The following is a 19,482-nucleotide window of genomic DNA, read 5'->3' as shown; positions in this document are numbered from 1 at the left end:
TGAATAAGGTGCCTTCACCCATTTGCACTGATAAACCATTATCAACCCCTCCTCATTCACAAACCCTCTCAGCCGCCCCATAGACCCTCCTCTATTGCAAGCAAAGGGAAGTGTTGGACAGGCTGAGCTGTTACCATAGCAGCCGCCCCTCTCCCTCTCCGCACTCCCACCATTATGGAATTATCCCATTCTGAAATGTCCTGTTGTGTCTATTAATACCCGACTTCCCCCAAACAATGCTTCTCTCCACCCTCCTAAAATAATCAGGGGACTCCAAGAAGTCTGTGTTAAAGGCTGGGAGTTCAGTAGTAGCCATTGTAGCTACCACAGTAGCACCATGAACACTGGAATATTCATACAGTATATTCATATCTGTAACAGCAGCAGCAAACCCCATGCCAAGGGCTCAGCTGGGAAGAAGAGTGCTCTTCAGTGCAGGGGTGTCCTCTCCCCTGCTCTGTTGTGTGACTGAGCTGATAATGCACTATCAGAGCTAGAAGGACACTATATAGAGGGGCTCCCTTCTCCACCCTCAGCAACTCTGCAACTGTGTGCTCTTTTTGGATCGTCTCCTAGTTTCACCGCTGCTGCTTCTTTTTGGTTTGCTGCCATCAGGAGTTCCCTGAGATTTTCCCCAGAAGGACCCTATACTCCACCCATAGGACTGCACGGTAAAGAGGTAAGAGACAAACTTCTGTTAGCAGAATAATGAAGGAACTTTCCTAGTGGCATTAGTTTTAGCTGGTGTGAGCGAGGTGGAAAGACACACATGGAGAGCCTGATGAATGTAATTGAAATGTTTGAAACTAAGAACAGGCAGCATCTTTTCAAGTTCAAAGAATAACTTCATTATCCTCACTCTTCTTTACATCACTGCTCCAAAACATAAAACTTTTCAAATTTCTGTATTTCATGTCCATCCATTTGTGCCTGGAAAACTGACAGTTACGTGGTGTGCCCTGCACACTCTGACACTGCTTTGATGCTTATAAGGAACTAATATTTCAGCTGAAGGATGGGAGGCTCAGCAGAGAGCGGTTTTCAGGAGAATAATATCAGTCAGAACTGGACTATTTCTAACGAAAAGTACTTTCACTGAAAGATAGGAGACACTCCCATTTGACAAAACACTACAACCATAAGCATACAACACCACAAACTGGCATATTCCCAAACCAGAAACTGCTCTAGCTGAGCATGAGAACAGTAATTTCTGAAATCCACCACAAACCTCAGCATATACTTCACACTTACCTGCAGTGGACACTGTAACAAAATCTCCAAATTAGCCAGGGAAATAACATATGATAAGCTAATTATTTTTTTCTGTTTATTAATTGTTGCATTAATGACAGGTTGAGCATCTGTTGAAAAGGTAGCCATGTTGTACCTATCCTGACAGCCTTGTGGATTTTTTCTTGCTTATTTCTGAGCCAAAGAGAAAGAGGCACATAAAATATGGTCAGTGTGCTTGCATTTCAAATGAGAAGTGACATTCCTCTCACAGCTCAGTCCTGGGAGGCCTGGGATAATGGCTTACTCCAGAATAGTGCTCTGTTCAGCAATACGTAAATCACTTCATATTCACACAACACCAAGGGTGCAAGCAGACAATGAGCCAGACTCCTAAAGAAGTGTTCTGTCTGTGGAGTCAAAGCCTCTTGCACTATGCTATGTGCCTTAGCACAAACTACACATTCTAGGCCATTTGGGAAAGTTGCTAGTTTGCTGTCAGCATTCATACAGACGAGTACAACAGGTTTTCTAGGACTTAAGAGTGTGCTTTTTTGTAGGCATAACAAGCCAAAAAGAAAGAAAAAGCCTAAAAAGTAAACACAGTTATTTAAATTGATAGGATAGAAACAAGCAAAACAAAAGTGCAGCTTTAAATAACAGTAAAGGACTTTCTACAGTCTGCAACTACAAATATACAAAAACTTTTTTTTGTATATTTGTAGTTGTCATTTTTGTAATTATTTTTGTAAAGTTGCAGCTTGTTGTTGAAAACTACACAATTCTAAATATAAGCTCAACAATTAATTCTAGCAAAACATTAGCAAATTAGCACTAGCAAAACTTTTTTTCTGTCCTAGTCAAGCGTTACATCACAATTTTCCATGTCAACAAACAGAAATGTAAAGAAAATAAAAAACGTGATATAAATTCCTTTCTAACTCAAAACCTACACAAAATCAGAAAGAGACCCACTTCTCTTTTCTACAGTTTCAAACAGGCAATGAAAAATATCTTCCTTCACCTTCATCTAAAAAGTAAATAAGGTAACAGCAGCTCTCATGTGAAGGCACTCATTTGCAGGAGACAGAATCTATTTAAATTTTGTCATCTGCTCTAAGACTCCCCCTTCTTGCCACTGGCACACTGGGCTTCTAGATAGTCTAACCTTCTCCTTTCTCCTCCACCCCACAGTATTTTGCAGTGAAAACATGTCCAGATAGAAATCAATGGCAGAGTCAACACTGACATCACCGAGGAAAAACCCTTGATTTAATGCCTTGGCTATTCCACGGCTTGCACTGACAGTCAGCTGAATCTGAATTCCAAAGATCTTCCTCAGGAAATAAGCTCAAGTAAGAACCCGTTTGGTGTGTCAGGCTGCTAAACCCCTAGCATCTACCTTGTGAACAGGGATTACTGCTTTGTTTCCTGAACTGATTTAAATGACTGTCATCAAGGCGAGCGACATCCCTGTCAGTTCCCCTCGCTTCAGCCATTTCAGCTGGTCTAGTCCAACATTTCCTGCTTTTTCAATGGTGTCACAACCCTATAAAGAGTAACACTTAACCATCAGACCACCTCATCACTGGCAAGTGTGTATGTATATACAAAGACCACTTCATTACATTGTTTACACATAAAAAAAAATAAGGAAAGAAGATAGGTACCACTGTAGATTAACAGCCAGTAAAAAGGCATACTTCTTTGCTATGCAATATAAAAATACATATTTAAACTAATTCCATCCAGACAGGACAAATATTTGAGCATACAACTTTAGTAACACATAGAAACCACAAACTCTTGTGTTCAAAAAATACTTGCAGGTTTTACTTTATAAGGACAAACAAACACTGAAAACAAAACTTGCGGGCTCCTCTGCAACCCCATGAAATTCACACAGAAAACAGCAACAGTGAGTTCTCTTTTTTGTACGTGGAAGTAGCAGGAACTGCATAGTAGAAGATGTCACATATTTTTATAAAATGAAATGTCCCTTGGAAAAAAGTCATCTTTGCATGTGCACTTCTAGTGATTCCAAGCTAGTAAGTGGTTGCCTTCTCTAGGACTACGAACTAGAACGCAGCCGGCAGTAGGCAGTAATAACCCAGAGAGTCAAACCTAGTCTTTTCTGTGCCATAAACATACAGTGCAGCTAGGCAGTGCCTGGAGTAAGAAGGCCCCTCTGTGGCCATGTGAAGAAATTTCATTTTCTAAATTTTCTTTATTCTCCCTTCTGTTGACTTTTGTTTCTTTAACTCTGAACTAAGCAAAGTGGTCCAGCATATTCATTTCTAGCTACTGTAGTTTTCTGCCCACCTGAAAGTGACAGCAGCCAAACAAAAGACAGGAATTACTTTTTCCAATGTACTGGGCTGTTCTAAATCACCCATTTCAGTTTCTCAATCAGCCACCAATATTCTAATTGTAAATTGTACTGGCAAGTTGGATGCACTGTCTAATACCTTGGATCAGCTGTCTAATGCTGTAAGATTTCAGCACATAGCACAGCTTTTGCCCAAGACTACATATTCTAGGTAATAATGTCAGCCACCATCTTCAAATGTCAGTCTCAGCAGAGGAAAATGGAGCAGGCCGATCTTAAAGAAAAAACATTTTCATGGGTGACAAAGGTGTCAAAGAAACAACAGACATTTCATTGTTTCCCTAGGCAAAGCAGATACTCAAGCCAATGAAAATTCTTCCTGTCTTTAGCTTTCATTACTGCAGTGTTTTTAATAATGCTTTTCAAATACAGTTGTATTTGCCACTGCCTTGATGACCGCTAAAAAAGTACACAGAAAGAAGAAGCTGGAGCACAACATTGCCTCAGTTTTTTTCAGCTTCCTTAGCTGCTTATCCTTTGCATATGAATTGAGTATTATGGAGCAATGGTCAATCAGTACAACATGCAACAGTGAGCACAATGGAGGTATTGCTGTGGATACTGCAACACCTCTGAGGAATCCAAGAAACAGGCAGTGCTGGGAAGTCAGACTGCCTGCATTGCCCTACCACCTACACCGACAGACAAGAAATGTATAAAAAGCCCTGGGTAGGTGCTCAGAAAAATCTAATTGCCTTTTGTTGATGCTGTTCAGGACCCTGCAGACACCAGGGAGACTGGCAAAGCTAAGCTGAGTTTTACCATGCTCCAACTTGGAAAAGCTCCTGGATAAGCTACAGTGGAGCTCAGCCTTTTGAGGGAGAAAGAGAGAAAGTTATGCTGGGAGAAGAAGAAAGCTGTAAGGGAAGGATGGCACTTTGACAGTAACCGGCAGCATGGGCATTACAAGTAATCTTTTCTGAATAAATGTAGTGCTTTTTGCTGTTCAAATGAGATGCTGCTACCCACCCAAAAAGTTTCCCTTTATATCGGTACTCTATGTGCTTGCCACAAATACAGGACATCAGACTAAAATAATAATCATCAAAGATTTTCAGGAAACTTGCTTTTCCTTTTCTTTTTTTTTTAATAGCAATACCTGACCTGTCTTCTACTCCTTTTATGAACAAGACTGTTGTAGGTCACCTTACAACAGGTGTGTGTTCAGAAAAGCTGATTCATTAGGATCTCTTCAGTCCTAAAACAGTCTTTCAAATTAAACAAAGCAAGTACTTTCTAGCTAGACATGCAGAACCCACTTCCACTTTTCCATTAACCAGATACATAAGCATGTGACTATTACTCACCTAATCTCAGCACAGGTTGGTGACAAGCTCATAACCAACTAGCTAGCTCTTTATGGTGGCTTCTTCAACAGGAATTAATGGGCTGGAATCCCAGCTGAGCAGGAGGTACTCAGAATTTTTATATAAATGATTAAACTCAAACTGACATGACCTATAAAATATCTGTATCAGCAAACATGAGACATCACTGCTTTCCATGTGTTTTGTTGTGTTGTTCTCCCTCTCCCCTCCTCCTCCCGCCCCCTCCCCCCCGAACCAGGCTTTTCTGTAATACATTGTCTCAATTCTTTCAGGTTTTTCTTTTGTACTTCAAAACTGTGGTGAAAAATGAATGGCCCAGCAGATCCCTCAAGCCTGCTTTTCAACTGCTCAAATCAATCAAACTTCTCTTTGGAAGCTTCAGAGCAATGTGGCAAAGAGACACACCTCGAGAACATACTTTTTGCCACTTTCTACTTCCTAGACTTCATCTTGGCTTTTGTTGGCAACGCCCTGGCTCTTTGGCTTTTCATCCGGGACCAGAAGTCTGGCACACCTGCCAACGTTTTCCTGATGCATCTTGCTGTGGCAGACCTGTCGTTTGTGCTGGTGCTTCCCACCCGCCTGGTGTACCATTTTTCTGGTAATCATTGGCCATTTGGTGAGATCCCGTGCAGACTCACTGGCTTCCTTTTTTACCTCAACATGTATGCCAGTATCTACTTCCTCATGTGCATCAGCGTTGACCGTTTCCTAGCCATTGTGCATCCTGTGAAGTCCATCAAGCTTCGCAGGTCCCTTTATGCCCATGTGGCATGTGCCTTTCTATGGGTCATAGTTGGTGTTGCAATGGCACCTCTGCTGCTCAGCGTGCAGACAGCAGAGATGAACAACACAACCATCTGCCTGCAGCTCTACAGAGAAAAGGCATCACGTCATGCTCTTGTGTCCTTAGCAGTTGCATTCACCTTCCCATTTGTTACCACAGTGACCTGCTACTTACTAATCATCAGAAGCCTGAAGAGTGGGAACAGAGTTGAGACACACCTGAAGGAAAAAGCTATCAAAATGATCATCATGGTTCTAATGATCTTTATGATCTGCTTTGTACCTTATCATGTCAACCGCTACATTTATATTCTCCATTACAACGGGACCAAAACTTCCTGTGAAACACAGCGCATTCTAGCACTCAGTAACCGTATCACTTCCTGCCTCACGAGTCTGAATGGTGCCTTTGACCCAGTCATGTACTTTTTTGTAGCTGAGAAATTCCGTGATGCTTTGTGCAACCTGTTTTGTGGTAAAAAGACTGTAATATTGCATCAAACGTATGAGGGTAAGACAAATGAAAGCTCGCTAAGTGCTAAATCTGAACTGTGACTTTTACCACTGCTTCAACATGAGAACACTCTGTTCCACCAAAATCAGCAGAGAGTGCAGATATGCAGCATGACAGTCTACCCAAAGTGAAACTCACTCCTGAGGAGGGAAGTTCCATCATTTTAATGGAACTAGAATTAGTAAGAACCCCTCTGACAACTGAGATCACATGCTCCTGTCTTAGCGAAACTGCAAACACAAGTACAGTCCTACTGATTTCCAAGATGTGAAACTCATGGCTGAACACTTAGGAATAAGGAAGGGAACAAAGAGGCTATTAAATGGACAGCTTCTTTTTTCAAAAGGACATAATTCCCGAAGCATTCAGCAAGGACTCTTCCTATGCACAATGCATACAGCCTACTTTGGAATTGTACCAGAAGTAGAGACCCATTCCTGAAGTAGATCTGCCTGAAGAGAGAGCGTGCTTGCACATTTTATTCAAGTTGCAAATTCAAAGTGTTTATACATCACAGACAGAAAACTGATGCTAAGTCATAGCAAGAAAAATAGCAAAATACTGCAACGCTCCCAACCAGGACTGGAATTCAGATAGTACTCACAATTTTTTAACTGCTTCCCAGCATTCAGAGTTGGAGATGAGCTCTAAGCTTCACACTACTACTTCTATCTACCCTCTGCCATGGCCCCATGGCTTCAGACAAAGGCCAGACAACATCCACTACACCTTATCTCTTACGTAGTTCCATGCAAAACATCAGCTGTCTTGATAACACTCAAACTGAAGAATGGAAGAGGGCAGTTTAGGAACACAGCATTCATCTTTACTACGTACTGTGAACTTCTGTCTTAAAAAATGGTGAAGGTGAAGAAAAGCAAATACAGGAAAAAACAATAGAATTGTTCAGGTAGGAAAAGACCTTCGAGATCAAGTCCAACCACCAACCTGACCTACCAACTCTCACCACAAAAGCATGCCCCTTAGCGCCACATCCACATGCCTCTTAAATACCTCCAGTGTACTGAAGTCCCACTTGCCCAAAGGAGATCCTTACCTTTGAGATGTTTTACATTTATTTAATTTCTGCAATTTATCTAGCAAGCCTATTTATTCACTGCAGATAAAGTAGGGATTACCTTAACTACCCTCACTGATATAAACTGCATCCAGTGGAATATGTCTGGGAATGACAAACACACCAGGCAAGACCAGGCACAATGAGAAAGTGGAAAAAGGACCCAAGAGTTTCCGATAGTATTTACTAGCAGAAAGCTTCTATGCTATAGTGATAAATGTTAGCGGAAATGACGATAGGTGAATTATATTTTGGACAAACACATACCTAGGCACACACATCCCTCTTCTATGCTTTTAGGAACGAGCTACTTACCATTTTAGGTTTGGTCCATAAATTATGAAATCAAACCTACTTTTTCTTTCCTGAATTGTTTCAATCCTAGCTGCTTTCCTAAAAACACCCAGGAACTCTCCTAGGTGCTACGACAATAGCACAAATTCTAACAAGCTAAAGTGTCAAAAGAAAATCTATTACACCCAGCTCTAAAAATTAAGGCACAGAAGTTGCATGCAGGATTGGACAGAAAAGCGATTGAGACGTCTTCCCACTGCACAGGATACAAATACAGAACCTTTACTTCCCCACCATTCAGCTAGTGAAAATATAAACTCCAGGAAACTAGTAAGCTTTGTTCAAGACATATGACAGCCAGAAATTAACTGTGAACTGTGCAACACTGGGTGCTATCTGCTAGAGAGTTTTGTTTTCTTATGATTTGTTTTTGTACAAGCTTCTTTCTATGTTTTTAGTTTCTTACCTCTAAATTAAACGCATTAATCAACCTTAGGACCCATTTTTATGTTTCTGTATATGTAAAATGAATGGTTTCTGAAGACCAGTGGAATCTTATGCTGAATATGCTTTGATGTAATCCTCATGTTATTCTCTTGGACTTTTGCTATGCCTTGATTTGCTGCTCTGCAGCTTACTTGACAAATAGCCTACCCAGCATCACATAATCCCTTTTTCTCACTTGCTACCTGGCCTTTTGCCTATAATCCCTTTCTTTTCCAGAGCCTATCCACTCACTACTAAAATTTGAATTTCTGCTTTCTACGCATTTTATTGAATGAAGAACACTATTCTTCATTCCATTTCCCATCTCCTAACAGGCTACTCCTTATAGCTTCTCCTCTACCTTTCCAAGCTTTACCTCCCAGTATACAGTCAACCGACCACTCTCCACATCTCCCTACTGTATTGATAACATAGTGACACAACTTCCAGAGCTCCTGCTCTATCTTACCTGCCAGCATTCTTCACAAAACCCAGGTCAGCAAGTGCTACATCACAGAGTTCACAACGGAAACATTCTGGGTGCCAGTTATTGTTCATTGCCTTGATAACACGCCCAATGATGAACTCACCTACAAAAGAAAAGCAACACCTTGAGATGCAGGCAGAAAACAGTTTTATCAAAAATGTACTGCCCTTCATAATTCTCCCCTTTTAAATCCACAAGAACTGCTACATTCTAATTTCAGAAAAAATAATTCTTCCCACAGCCAGGATGCCCCAAATCACTGCTGATGATGTTTTGTTTCTCTCCAGAGTTTCTGCTCCTTAAAATGACTCCAACAATCCCAGCCCAGGGCTGGACAGCACTCAGAGATGGAAGGTTTGCACAACCCTGTAGCTGTTACTCTGTGGTGTTGACAAGGATGCATATGCTGCAAGGGAGACACTGCTAAAAGATGGGCCACTTGCCCCTAGCCTTGAGGTTAGCTGTAGTAAATCCATAGCTGGATGAGGCTACACAGATCTGTATTTGGACACCTTACCACATTCCCCACAGCAAGGAGCAAACAGCATCTGAAAGTCATGCTCGCAGTACTTCCGGCCTTCAAACTGTAAACAAAAGAGAGAAGTAGTCTTCATGAATAATTGAACCATGTTCAGTTCGAATAGTTCAGCATGATTTTCCATTGAAATGATTAATCGGTCACGGTAAGTCAAATTTTAGAGTTCTAGTCTCCCTTCTCACCTGTTTTTAAACTTCCAAGGATTTTCTTAAAGCAACATCCAGATACGGTTTCAGCCTTTTAGTGAATTCATTTAGCAAACAGTTAAATCAATAGCAATGCTCTTATGAAACAACAAAAATCTTGAGGTGTCCCAAGCCCTTTTCCTAGACTTGTCTTTTTTTTTTTTTTCTTTAAATCACGTATTTGGAAGTACTCTGCATGAGATGTACCCACAGCAAATTAAGAATGCAGCACGTTTAAAATAATGTATAATTCAAAATATATGCTTGCACAGATTCTGCAAAAATATTTAAACTTTGTTTTTAAATGGAAAAGTTTGGTACAAAATATCTGGAAATAAACACAAAAAATCACTTAAGTCTAATGAAATATTAAGAAATATTTTGGGTTTTCTTTTCGATATGTCTCTTACCCAGAGAGCAAACAAAGTTTTTGTCGTTACTGATGAACAGAAGGAGTATTTAAGGAAAAAAAAAAAAAAAAAGAAACTAAGTTGGAAATCCCTCAAAAAATATTAACATAGGTTTAGGGCTAAGAAATTAAACATGCAGGAAAGATGAGAATTCCTATTTCTGCCACAATTTTCACCTAATTCCTTGCCTTTATTGATGATACTTCCCTATTCTTACACACAGTCTACGACCTCACCTCATAAAAAAGTCCATCTGGGAACTGACGAAAGCACTGAGCACAGACAAAGCAGTTTTCATGATAGAGCTCCCCATTGCTGTTCACAATCCTCTCGGCAGGATCAAATCGAGTCTGGCAGCGTTCACATACTGCATTTGCAAGAGCATCAGACATATTACTGGAATAAAGACAAGAGTAAGAACATGAGCAATGCCACAAGCTAACCACGAGTATACTTATACCATCCAAGTTTCCCCAACATCTAGAAACACAACATTTCCATTGCTTTAAACTCCCTTTTACACAAAAAAATAACAATGAGCAAGTCAATTCAGCACTGACATCAGTTAGGAATAATGTTCTTGCAACTCACACAGGGTGGCCCTTGTGGCTAAATGAACTCATGTAGCAGATATATCTATTGCACACTTTTGGCTGCTTCACCAGTCTTTCACCCCATTGTGTCATCCTCACACCAAATATCCACGATTTAAAATAAACCAGTAGTTCCGAGAGCAGCAAACCCAAGAAATCCTGACTTCTCAGGATTTCTGGTCTCAGGATGCACACTTCTCGGATTTTCTAATGTGTAGTAAGCATCGAGCTCCCACCACAGCCTCCCCTTCACTGTGGGAATTCACAGGGTCTTTCCCCTCTACCAAGCAGCTTATGTACGTAAGATACATTTTACATACAAGATTCACTAAAAAATAATTACATACAATGTCTCTGTCTTCCTGACAAATTAGTTAAAACTGTCAAAGGATTAAAGATGTCTGGAAGAAAGTCACCCCCCCGACTGGCTTGGCAAGTCAGTAACATCAGCTTTATTTACTCAGAAAGCAAGGCTAAAAACAAAACAAAACAAAACAAGCGCCACACTTCCAAGTCATGCAAAAGACTGTTTCATCTTTCTCCCCTAAAACGTGGAACAAACCTAACATTTTCCAAAGAGATTTTTATGTTTGCCACCATGGTAATCTAAGTTCTCTATATAGTAAGAGAACATAGTTTTAAAATCCTGTATCTCGTGTCCAAAACAGGATGGAAAAAACTATGATAAGGAAAGACTCTCAGTTGCTTGTTTCGATAGAATCCTTCTTTTAACCATTGGAAAGACACCAGTTTTATAGGCAAGGGAATAAATAATTTTCAGCACATCAAAGATCTCAGAAATATTTTGCAGTAGTTTTCCTGAACCACAATATGCAATATATATATACAATAAGGGATGGCTTGGTTTAAAAGTTTTTTATTTTCCTTTATTTTAATCATAGAATCATAGAATTTATTTTCATACACAAAGCTACTTAAATTGTTTATTTTTGCATACTTAGAGATCAGAACCATCATTGTTCAAGATGTGATAACTGTTACTATAGTAAAAAGCTGCATTTCCTTTGTTAGAGCTATTCTACAACCCGATGTTCTACTTTCCACATCTCTTTACAGAGAGCGGTAATTCAAAAACCACGTTCCAGTTGCAGCAGATTCTCTTTCCTCTGGTCAGAGGCATCCCTACAAACACACGCTGCAGTTCGTATGCCTGCGCTTTGGGCTCTGAGTGCAACTGGGACGAGCAGGCAGCGGGGCAGGCAGCGGGGCAGGCAGCGGGGCAGGCAGCGGGGCAGGCAGCGGGGCACACCTTCCCCCTGCCACCGCAGCTCCCCGGGCTCCAAGGAGCAAGGGAGAGGGCCATCATTTCACGTATGGAGAACCGATTTATAAGAAACCAGTTAAAACTTGTTTCCTTATTGCAATAGGAAGGAGCTTTAAAAAACGGACACGCTCCGGAATTACGGACCAGCAGGAAATCCTGTAACTTTATAAACTACAGACTATGGGTTAAAGAAACATTTTATCCTGCCAGAGTAGCAAAAGATTAGGTCAACACAAAAATAGCAGTGCTTGCACCAAAGCTGAGAGATCATGCCTCTGATCTAATCAGCTTACTTTCAATTCCCACTCTTCCAGTTAAATCATGCACCAAGTATGCAACAGTACTTGAAAATACAAGCTTCCCAACAAATACTGCGTCTCTCTTGAAGATTTTGATGCCTGGATTCCAAGACTTGAGCTAGCCAAAAGCCATAATTAAGACAACTTCACATTTACACCAGTGAAAAACTTACTCTGGGTTATGGGAGAAAACTGAGCAAAAAACTGTCTCAGTGAGTCTCACAGTAAACCCTAACTTTTAAAAAATATAAAATCTATTGGAAAATTAAATTCCAAGTGAAAATCAAATGTGCTGTTGTTCTGTTCTCACTGTCCTCTCTTAGACCTTAAATCCAGAGTTGTAATTTATTCTAACTCTCAAAAAATTCATTCCCCTCACTCACTTGCAGAAGCATCAAGAGTCCCGCGAGTCTATTCCCCACTGTGCTGATGCGCAGTGATGCAAAACGTCCAACTCCGAGCTGTGGAATGTGATGTGCAGCTAAAAAAAAAAAATCACTAGAGATTTTGCAATCTAGTATAAAACAAAAACTTCGAAGAGCTGGAAATGGAAATCATTAAAAAAAAAATGAAAATGTTTGCACTAGAAGAACTTGGTTGCTGCAGACAAGATTCCCTTAACGGCCTAAGGAAGGTGACTGTGACACTGCCAGCGCTGCCCAAGAATTGCCACTGTGCAAATGCGCTAACGACTGCAACTCTTATGCATCAGAGAAACTACTAATCTGGTAAAAAAGAAAAATAAAATGAAGAGCCCGTAAACAAAACAAAACAACAAAACAAAACAAAACAACACAGTTCTCTGCCTCAATTACAAGGCGGCTGAAATTTGTTGTGAGAGCTGTGCAGGACACGTACAGCGGTACACGATCTCCCCAGCAATATCTCCTGTGATACAAACCAGCAGCTATGGATCTTCGACAATCAGAGCTTGAGCTTTACCTCTCCGCTGTCTCTTCAGTTACAGCTTTGCATCTGTTTTTAAGATATTTTATCATTGTCAAGCTAAAATTTGCAACTTTGGCACTGCCATAAGTGCATGACTTTGCATCTATTTAAAGTTCCACCCTCACATATGCCATACTTTAACAATTTCCCTCAATCACACATCCCTGTGTGCCCTCTCCCTTGCGACAGAGCAAGCATTTCTTCAACTAGATCAAGGTTAAAACTAACCAAGGCTGGAAGGGGGAGGGAGGACAGTTCTAATTCAGAGCACATCTTTGATCCAGTTTACCACACTGCTGCAAAAACACTTGTGACAGTAGCATGGGGAGGGGAGGAGCAACACCAAAAATTTCCTTGTGGCGGTGATTCCAAGCATGAACAGAGAAGATTGAATTCCTGTGACAATCTTAAGACACTTAGATATGAGTCCTTCCCACAAAAGACAGTCGCCACTGTGCAAAGCTTCTTGCATTCTATTTGCTCACCAATTTTTTGCAACACAGCGAAATATAAAATCCTCTTCTGTTTTAACAATAAGCGGGTGACACAAAGACAGGAAAGGCTTTTAGAACATGGCCAGCTCAGCATCCTGAGGCTCTCCTGTCCGGTGTAAACCCAACAAAGTACCAGCGCTCAACAGTACGCCTTCCAATCTCTAATCATTACACGCCTTACCTTTAACTAATTGTCTTTGTTAAAATGCCTACTTTATAGGAACCAGTTGGTTACCATTATAATTAGGAGAGGGCTTCTCACGCTTTGACTTCTCAGAAATATTAGTTGTAAAGTATCAGCATTGCTGGCAAGTTCCAAAAGAAAAATCATCCTTTGCATGAAGTGGAAGTTTATTAGGAGACCTATTCTGTGCCGCTGCTACAGTTACTGTAGAAAGATTTGAAAGCATTCTACCTTCTCAGATCACTGAAGTCAATATGGATTTATTTTCCACAAATAGTTTCAGACATCTTTTGTCTGTCAAATGTCATGTTCTTACACCACATTCTCTTCTAGATTCTGGGAATTGGGCCTGTATTACTTCAGTAAAAAAAGTTGGACTTAACCACCAAGACAGCTGGTTAAAATGCTCCAGCTTCTATAATGTTACCTTCTTTTTCACACATTTGTCCCCAGGGATGCAGCGCCGGTGAGAAGCTGAAAAAAAGTACTTGTGCTAGGCCATAACGCCGGGGGAGCCGGGCAGCAGTCAGCGGGTGCTGAGCAGCTGCACTGTGCATCACTTCTTCTGTGTATTCTTTCATCGTCGTTATTACAAGTATTATCTTCCCTTCTTTTTCTGTCCCATTAAACTGTCTTTATCTCAACCCACAAGCATTTTACCCTTTTTGGCCAGGTTAAACCACAACACCAAGAAACACCACGTGTCTGTGTCAGAGAGCCCGTAGCTGAGAGAAAAACTGGAGCACTCCAGGCTCCTTCCCGTCCCCCTGGCATGGTTGAGCATTTGGGGCTTTAAGTCCTTAATGGTGACAAAGACCAAAGAAAAAAAAAAGTATTTACTGGGACAATACCAGGCTATGATTCATTTCACAGATAATGACCAATAAAAATAAGAAGTAAGAGGAAGTGTATCAGGTCACGAACTGCTGAAAAATAGCCTTTAGCTACACTTATCACTCTTTCGAAATCTCTTCACTGTAGTTGATATTTCCCTGGATACATTTTTCAAACTAGCTCAACTTCTTTACGGTTATTATTAATAGGTTATGTGATTTTCAAAACTCAAAGTATTTTTATTAAAATATAAAATGATTTTATTAAACCTGTCCTAAAATATTGTAGAAAAAAAAAAAAAGCATTCCCATGTATTAAATGTGTGATGTTGTACATTTGATAACCCGAGCATAGTTTAACATTTTCAGAATTTCTCCTTCTGCCTTTCAGCACATATTCTTGACTACACAGCCCCAACCTCCCCATGAAATAAACATTTTTTCATATTATTTACTACCAAAGGATAATTAAGAAAAACATACAAATGCAACTTACGGTCACAATACGGAGAAAAATCTTTATAGCTTCTCATCACTCACTCCTTGACCTACCAGCTACAACAATTTGCTATTTGTAGAAGACAGATTTTAAAAGCAAAACGATTCCGCTGCTTCACACACTTGAGCTGAGAACAGACCTCAGTGTCCATACAGGTGGCCTGCAGGGGAAACCACCAGCAGGCAGACCTCTGAGACCCGCAGCAGCAATGGAAATCTGTCGGTATTCACACGGAAAAAATCCTATGCCACAAGTACTTAGTAGCCCCCCTCGATGTAGTGCAACACTCAGTTCCAGCAACCCCTGACTGATTACTTCAACAGACACACACCTAGCAGAGCCTTCCCCCAGCCCAGGGAAGCAGCAACAACCAAGAAGCGTGCATGTTTTGAACAGGTTCTGCCTCTGGCACACCAGAACCACCCGTTTATTATCAGGCATGTACCGCTTCACCCGCACCGTGTACCTGATAAACAACTTCTCACACACGCGTTCTGTATGTCCCTCCTCCACTTCCATGATCTCAAAGGAACCAAAATGACTATGTTGTGATGGGCGTTCACCAGCACTGGTAAAACACATCATTCTCAAATGGGTTCATCAATTTCCACCAAGGAGTAGCAACACTGCTTTTGGATTACTGTCCTGGGCGTGAAGAAGGGACATAAACCAACAAAGTCAAACAGTTGAAAGCAAACTACACGCTGAAAAATGCTGTCATCTTACATCATCTCCTTGTCCTTCTTATCATCAGGTCTCACTGGTTTTCTGTTACAGGTCTGTTTCTTTGCTGCTTTTTCAATGCTTATTTTCTTTTCTCTCACCACTCCCTCACGTGCTTCTCACTCTTCCTGATCAGCATCCTCTCCCCTCAACGGGGCTGACATTTCTTTACTGTCCTCCTACTCTAATGAGGGATGCAGGGTTCAAACCGAGTGGCCAAACCAACTGCTCTATTGCGGGTAAGCATCAGGGCTATCTCTAGCTAAGAAAAGACTGAAATGCAAAACTTCTGGCTGCCAGAAGAAAATCTCCTCTGCTGCATGCTCACCGCTATTGCCAGTGACGCAGACTTCACATCCCATACTTCTGCTGCAGCTCACAATTCTCCCAAAATGCAATAAAATACTTACATTTGAATTAATGTGTTCAGCGTTAAATATTAATTAATTTCTGCCCAAAGTTAACTTCAATGAAAATTGAGGAGACAATTACACTTTTAGTCTGAAACACAGGAAAATTACCCACTGAACCAAGCCATGTAGGTGTCTGGGCAGATTTAAGAAGCTTTGTCTGGTGCGCTCTAAATAAGCTCGAGAAGCAGCTATACTAGAAGCTTCAGTTTCTGATAGACTGGACTAATTTACAAAAAGTAAAATCAACCAGCCTGCTATCTACAGAATAAACAGACTACTGAGCCCTAAAAATCAAGGCGCAGTAAAATTGTATCAGCATTTTGAAAAATGACTGCATTTCACAAACAGTGAAAGAAATACTTTATTCTCACAGTACCTAAACACTTCACCATCAACAAGACCAGCCCTGACGCTGGATCTGAACAGTCCAGCACAGTGCTTCCAAATGGGAAAGGTTCTCCATTACTGCTTTCCTGTTATTGTTAAAAACTGAAAGCTTCCCCGTCAGGAAAGTCCTTTCCTTCATAAGCCTCTTGGAAATAAAAACAGATTCATCCCCTCTTGCTGTGTGCATACAATTCCCACTTCAAAAAAAAAAGGAACAACCCACCACCGAAAATGAACGTCTATCAAATCTTGGAAATGCTTCATCAACACCATTCCCTTCACCTCAGAGACATACCCACGTCTCCCAGCTGCTGTATCTGTCCTGCTGCTCAGGAGTGACCCTGTGCCACTTAGCCGATCCTGCCGGCGTTGGTACAGTTTGGAGGATGCCAGCCCCTGCAGCCTCAAGCCAGCCATGGCACCCAATGCCACTGTGGAGGGGAATGGAGAGAGGTGACTGGAGAGAACACCAGCAGCACTGATATTCAGTGAGTCACCTTCCTTTGGGGAGTTGCCTGTACATTTTAGAAGAGCTAAAGCAGGATGCATACGCTTCTGCTCAGGCATTGTTTCTTACACTTCATCTGCCATTCTGCTACAGTCTCCAAGACCAGACAACCTCTTTCCTGTATTCCACTGGTAATTACCTACTGCAGGCAGCACACGAGGAGTCCGCACCAGCAATTAGTTCCGTTAGACTGGCATACCGTACCTGGATAAATTCCATCATCCAGGAGATGAGACTGTATTAAAAAAAAAATCCTCAGTCTTCTCGTAATTAATCCGTTTAATTCAAGAAGACTCTCTGATCAAAGCAACAGAGAAATACAGAAAAGCAAACTCGATGACTAGATCTGTTGCCCACGAGCACTTTAGCTTACTGCAGCTCAGTACCAGCCCGCGGCAGCTCTACGGTGGCTGCCTGCTGGCCACTGCAACTCGCAGTGCCTTGAGGACACAGCAAGCAGCAGAGCCATTCCTTCCACTCGGAGAAAGCATGCTCCAAGAAACAAGAGCATAAAGGCTCCTGCTCTGCGGACACACTGCAGCCTGCAGAAGCCGCGTGCTGCGGAGGGTCAGGAAGCAGGCAGAAGGCACATAGTTGGCATTCCAGCCTCCAGAGCTCTCTGCCGGGAAGGGAACCGAGCAGGGCCCCAACCAGGAGCTCGCCCGTTCTAACGCTCCCCCTCTCCACCCACCCCTGCAAGGGAGATAAAGGATTACAGAGCACAAAGGGCTCGGGGCACAGTGAGCAGGGAGGATAAAAAGAATTAAAAAATCGAGAATACAGAAGTCAGTTTTTAAGAACAAAGGGAAAGGAATGGAGGACAATGTGCACAGCTGAATCAGTGTCATCTGATCAGCATCACCATGAAACCCATCTCAACAGTCATCACCAACAAATTATTTTCTGGTAAATTACAAAAAAGGAGGATTTTTGTAGCATGATAGTGAAATGCCTTCTGTGACTACAGTTTGGCAAGCTGTAGGAGGAAAAATAAGTAAAAGAAGGAGAAGTGATGATTTCATAAGTATTAGGTAAGCGTTAACCAGCAGAGATCCTTTCTGTTCTCTAAATAAAACCAGAAGGGTTTACTGGGATCCACCAGAAAAGGCACTAACAGGGAACACGATCATTTCAGTAACCTAAAGTCTACAGTTCAACCTACATGTCGTTGCAAGTTTCAGGTCTGACAGCAATCTGCCACTACTGGTTCCAGCAGACTGCATTTGTTCTTTATTCATTCCTACTTTACGGAACAGAAGAATAAATGGAACTGTAAAAAATAAAATACAGAAGATAGAAAGGAAGAATAAAAATATCCTCCAAAATGAGTCATTTTGCTGACCTTTTAAAGTGATAAAACACTTCTTAATGCAATATTAAGTCACCTTTTTTACTTTTAATATAAAGTAAAACATCAAGCCCCTGCACCATTTTATCTCCCACAGCCTTAAGCAATCTGGCCAAAACTCACCTCCCCTCTCAAACACCTAAGCTTTTACCATCCGGGCTGCTACAGAACGATTTTACTGGTTTTCAAATAGCCAATCTTCCGCAGACAACTGTGAGTCCCTTGTTCAAAAAACAACGCAAGGGGAGTGAAGCGGGGGGGAATCAAAACAATAACCATCCTGTCTTCCGTCCCTTGAAACACACACGTGCTCACTCACTCCTATTCCTGTTCTTACTGCCCTGCACATAAACAGTGAAAATGCATGGTTTTGGTTTTCTTTCCCTCTTGACAGATCACTTTTAAGAGAAAGGGTCAATGACAAAATCTGACAGCACATTACTTTTGGGCCAAAGCAGAGCAGAAAGCAGCTAGATTCCTTTTAGGCACTAACAAGTAGTTCTCCTCAGGGAAGCACCTCTGTGTCCCCAGAACAGACTACTAGGGATCCTTCAACAAGTTAAAATGCATCTGGAGAGTCTCAGAGAACATACTTAGCTGGAAAAATGGTAACATTAAAACCACATTTTTTTCCAAACCAGAAGTAGAAATGGCTGCTTATAACTCAGATGAGACATCTATTAGTTTGATCCAGGTACTTTCTATCCTGCACAAAGAACCTTTTTTAATACTCCCAACCTTTACACTCTCGCCTCCTTCTCATCCATCAAACCTTTTTACTTGCAATTACTTCATAAAACGGAGCACAAGCACAGCAGCAGCTCTCTAATGAATTAAAAAGCATCTAGTCAAAAACTGGCTAATTGTAAATAATATACCCTTATTTCTTACCTCAACTGGATTAGGAACAATCAATAAGCAGATCTGTAAATGCAGCTGTTCTTCTTTTGTTGACTGCAGGAAGTACATAGGCGTATCCAGATCCCAATTAGACCAAGCATAGTGATGACAAAGATCTCTTACAAAAATAATTATGCCCTGAAACATGCACTAAGGGAACATTTTTCCTTGGCCTTTTTATTATCTTTATACTAATTTCCAAAGGCAACACAATACAGCACAGGCATTTTTTACCTTTATATCCCTACGCAACAGCACAGCAATAAAGTCTTAATGAAATTATCTTCAATTCTGTTTTATTTCCTACTTTGGGCATTTGACAATGTTTTGCCCACTGGTC

The 19,482-nt window shown here is 41.2% G+C and overlaps 2 protein-coding genes across 4 annotated transcripts in view; one reads left to right on the top strand and one right to left on the bottom strand.

The window, feature by feature from the left end:
* Positions 1 to 19,482, bottom strand: part of LIMS2 (LIM zinc finger domain containing 2) — a 32,712-nt gene that overhangs the window by 9,453 nt on the left and 3,777 nt on the right. For both annotated transcript variants that reach the window (XM_048063163.2, XM_048063162.2), the window contains exons 2-4: positions 9,965 to 10,124; positions 9,113 to 9,179; positions 8,578 to 8,698 (exon numbers count right to left, since the gene is read on the bottom strand). In XM_048063163.2, the coding sequence (XP_047919120.1) occupies positions 8,578 to 8,698; positions 9,113 to 9,179; positions 9,965 to 10,120 (344 nt within the window). In that variant the 5' untranslated portion in view covers positions 10,121 to 10,124. The remainder of the gene's footprint in view (positions 1 to 8,577; positions 8,699 to 9,112; positions 9,180 to 9,964; positions 10,125 to 19,482) is intronic.
* Positions 346 to 8,113, top strand: GPR17 (G protein-coupled receptor 17). 2 transcript variants are annotated; one of them, XM_013188019.3, is made up of 2 exons: positions 346 to 679; positions 5,223 to 8,113. In XM_013188019.3, exon 2 carries the CDS (start codon positions 5,257 to 5,259, stop codon positions 6,289 to 6,291), a length of 1,035 nt encoding a protein of 344 aa, XP_013043473.3. In that variant the 5' UTR covers positions 346 to 679; positions 5,223 to 5,256; the 3' UTR covers positions 6,292 to 8,113. The 2 variants fall into 2 exon arrangements, with proteins under 2 accessions (XP_013043473.3, XP_047919118.2); XM_048063161.2 differs by lacking the exon at positions 346 to 679 and adding an exon at positions 2,447 to 2,588.

Source organism: Anser cygnoides, chromosome 9 (genome assembly GCF_040182565.1).
Source record: "Anser cygnoides isolate HZ-2024a breed goose chromosome 9, Taihu_goose_T2T_genome, whole genome shotgun sequence".
Taxonomy (NCBI): domain Eukaryota; kingdom Metazoa; phylum Chordata; class Aves; order Anseriformes; family Anatidae; genus Anser; species Anser cygnoides.
The sequence above is the reverse complement of the archived record's forward strand: the minus strand, read 5'-3'. Positions and strand labels throughout refer to the sequence as shown.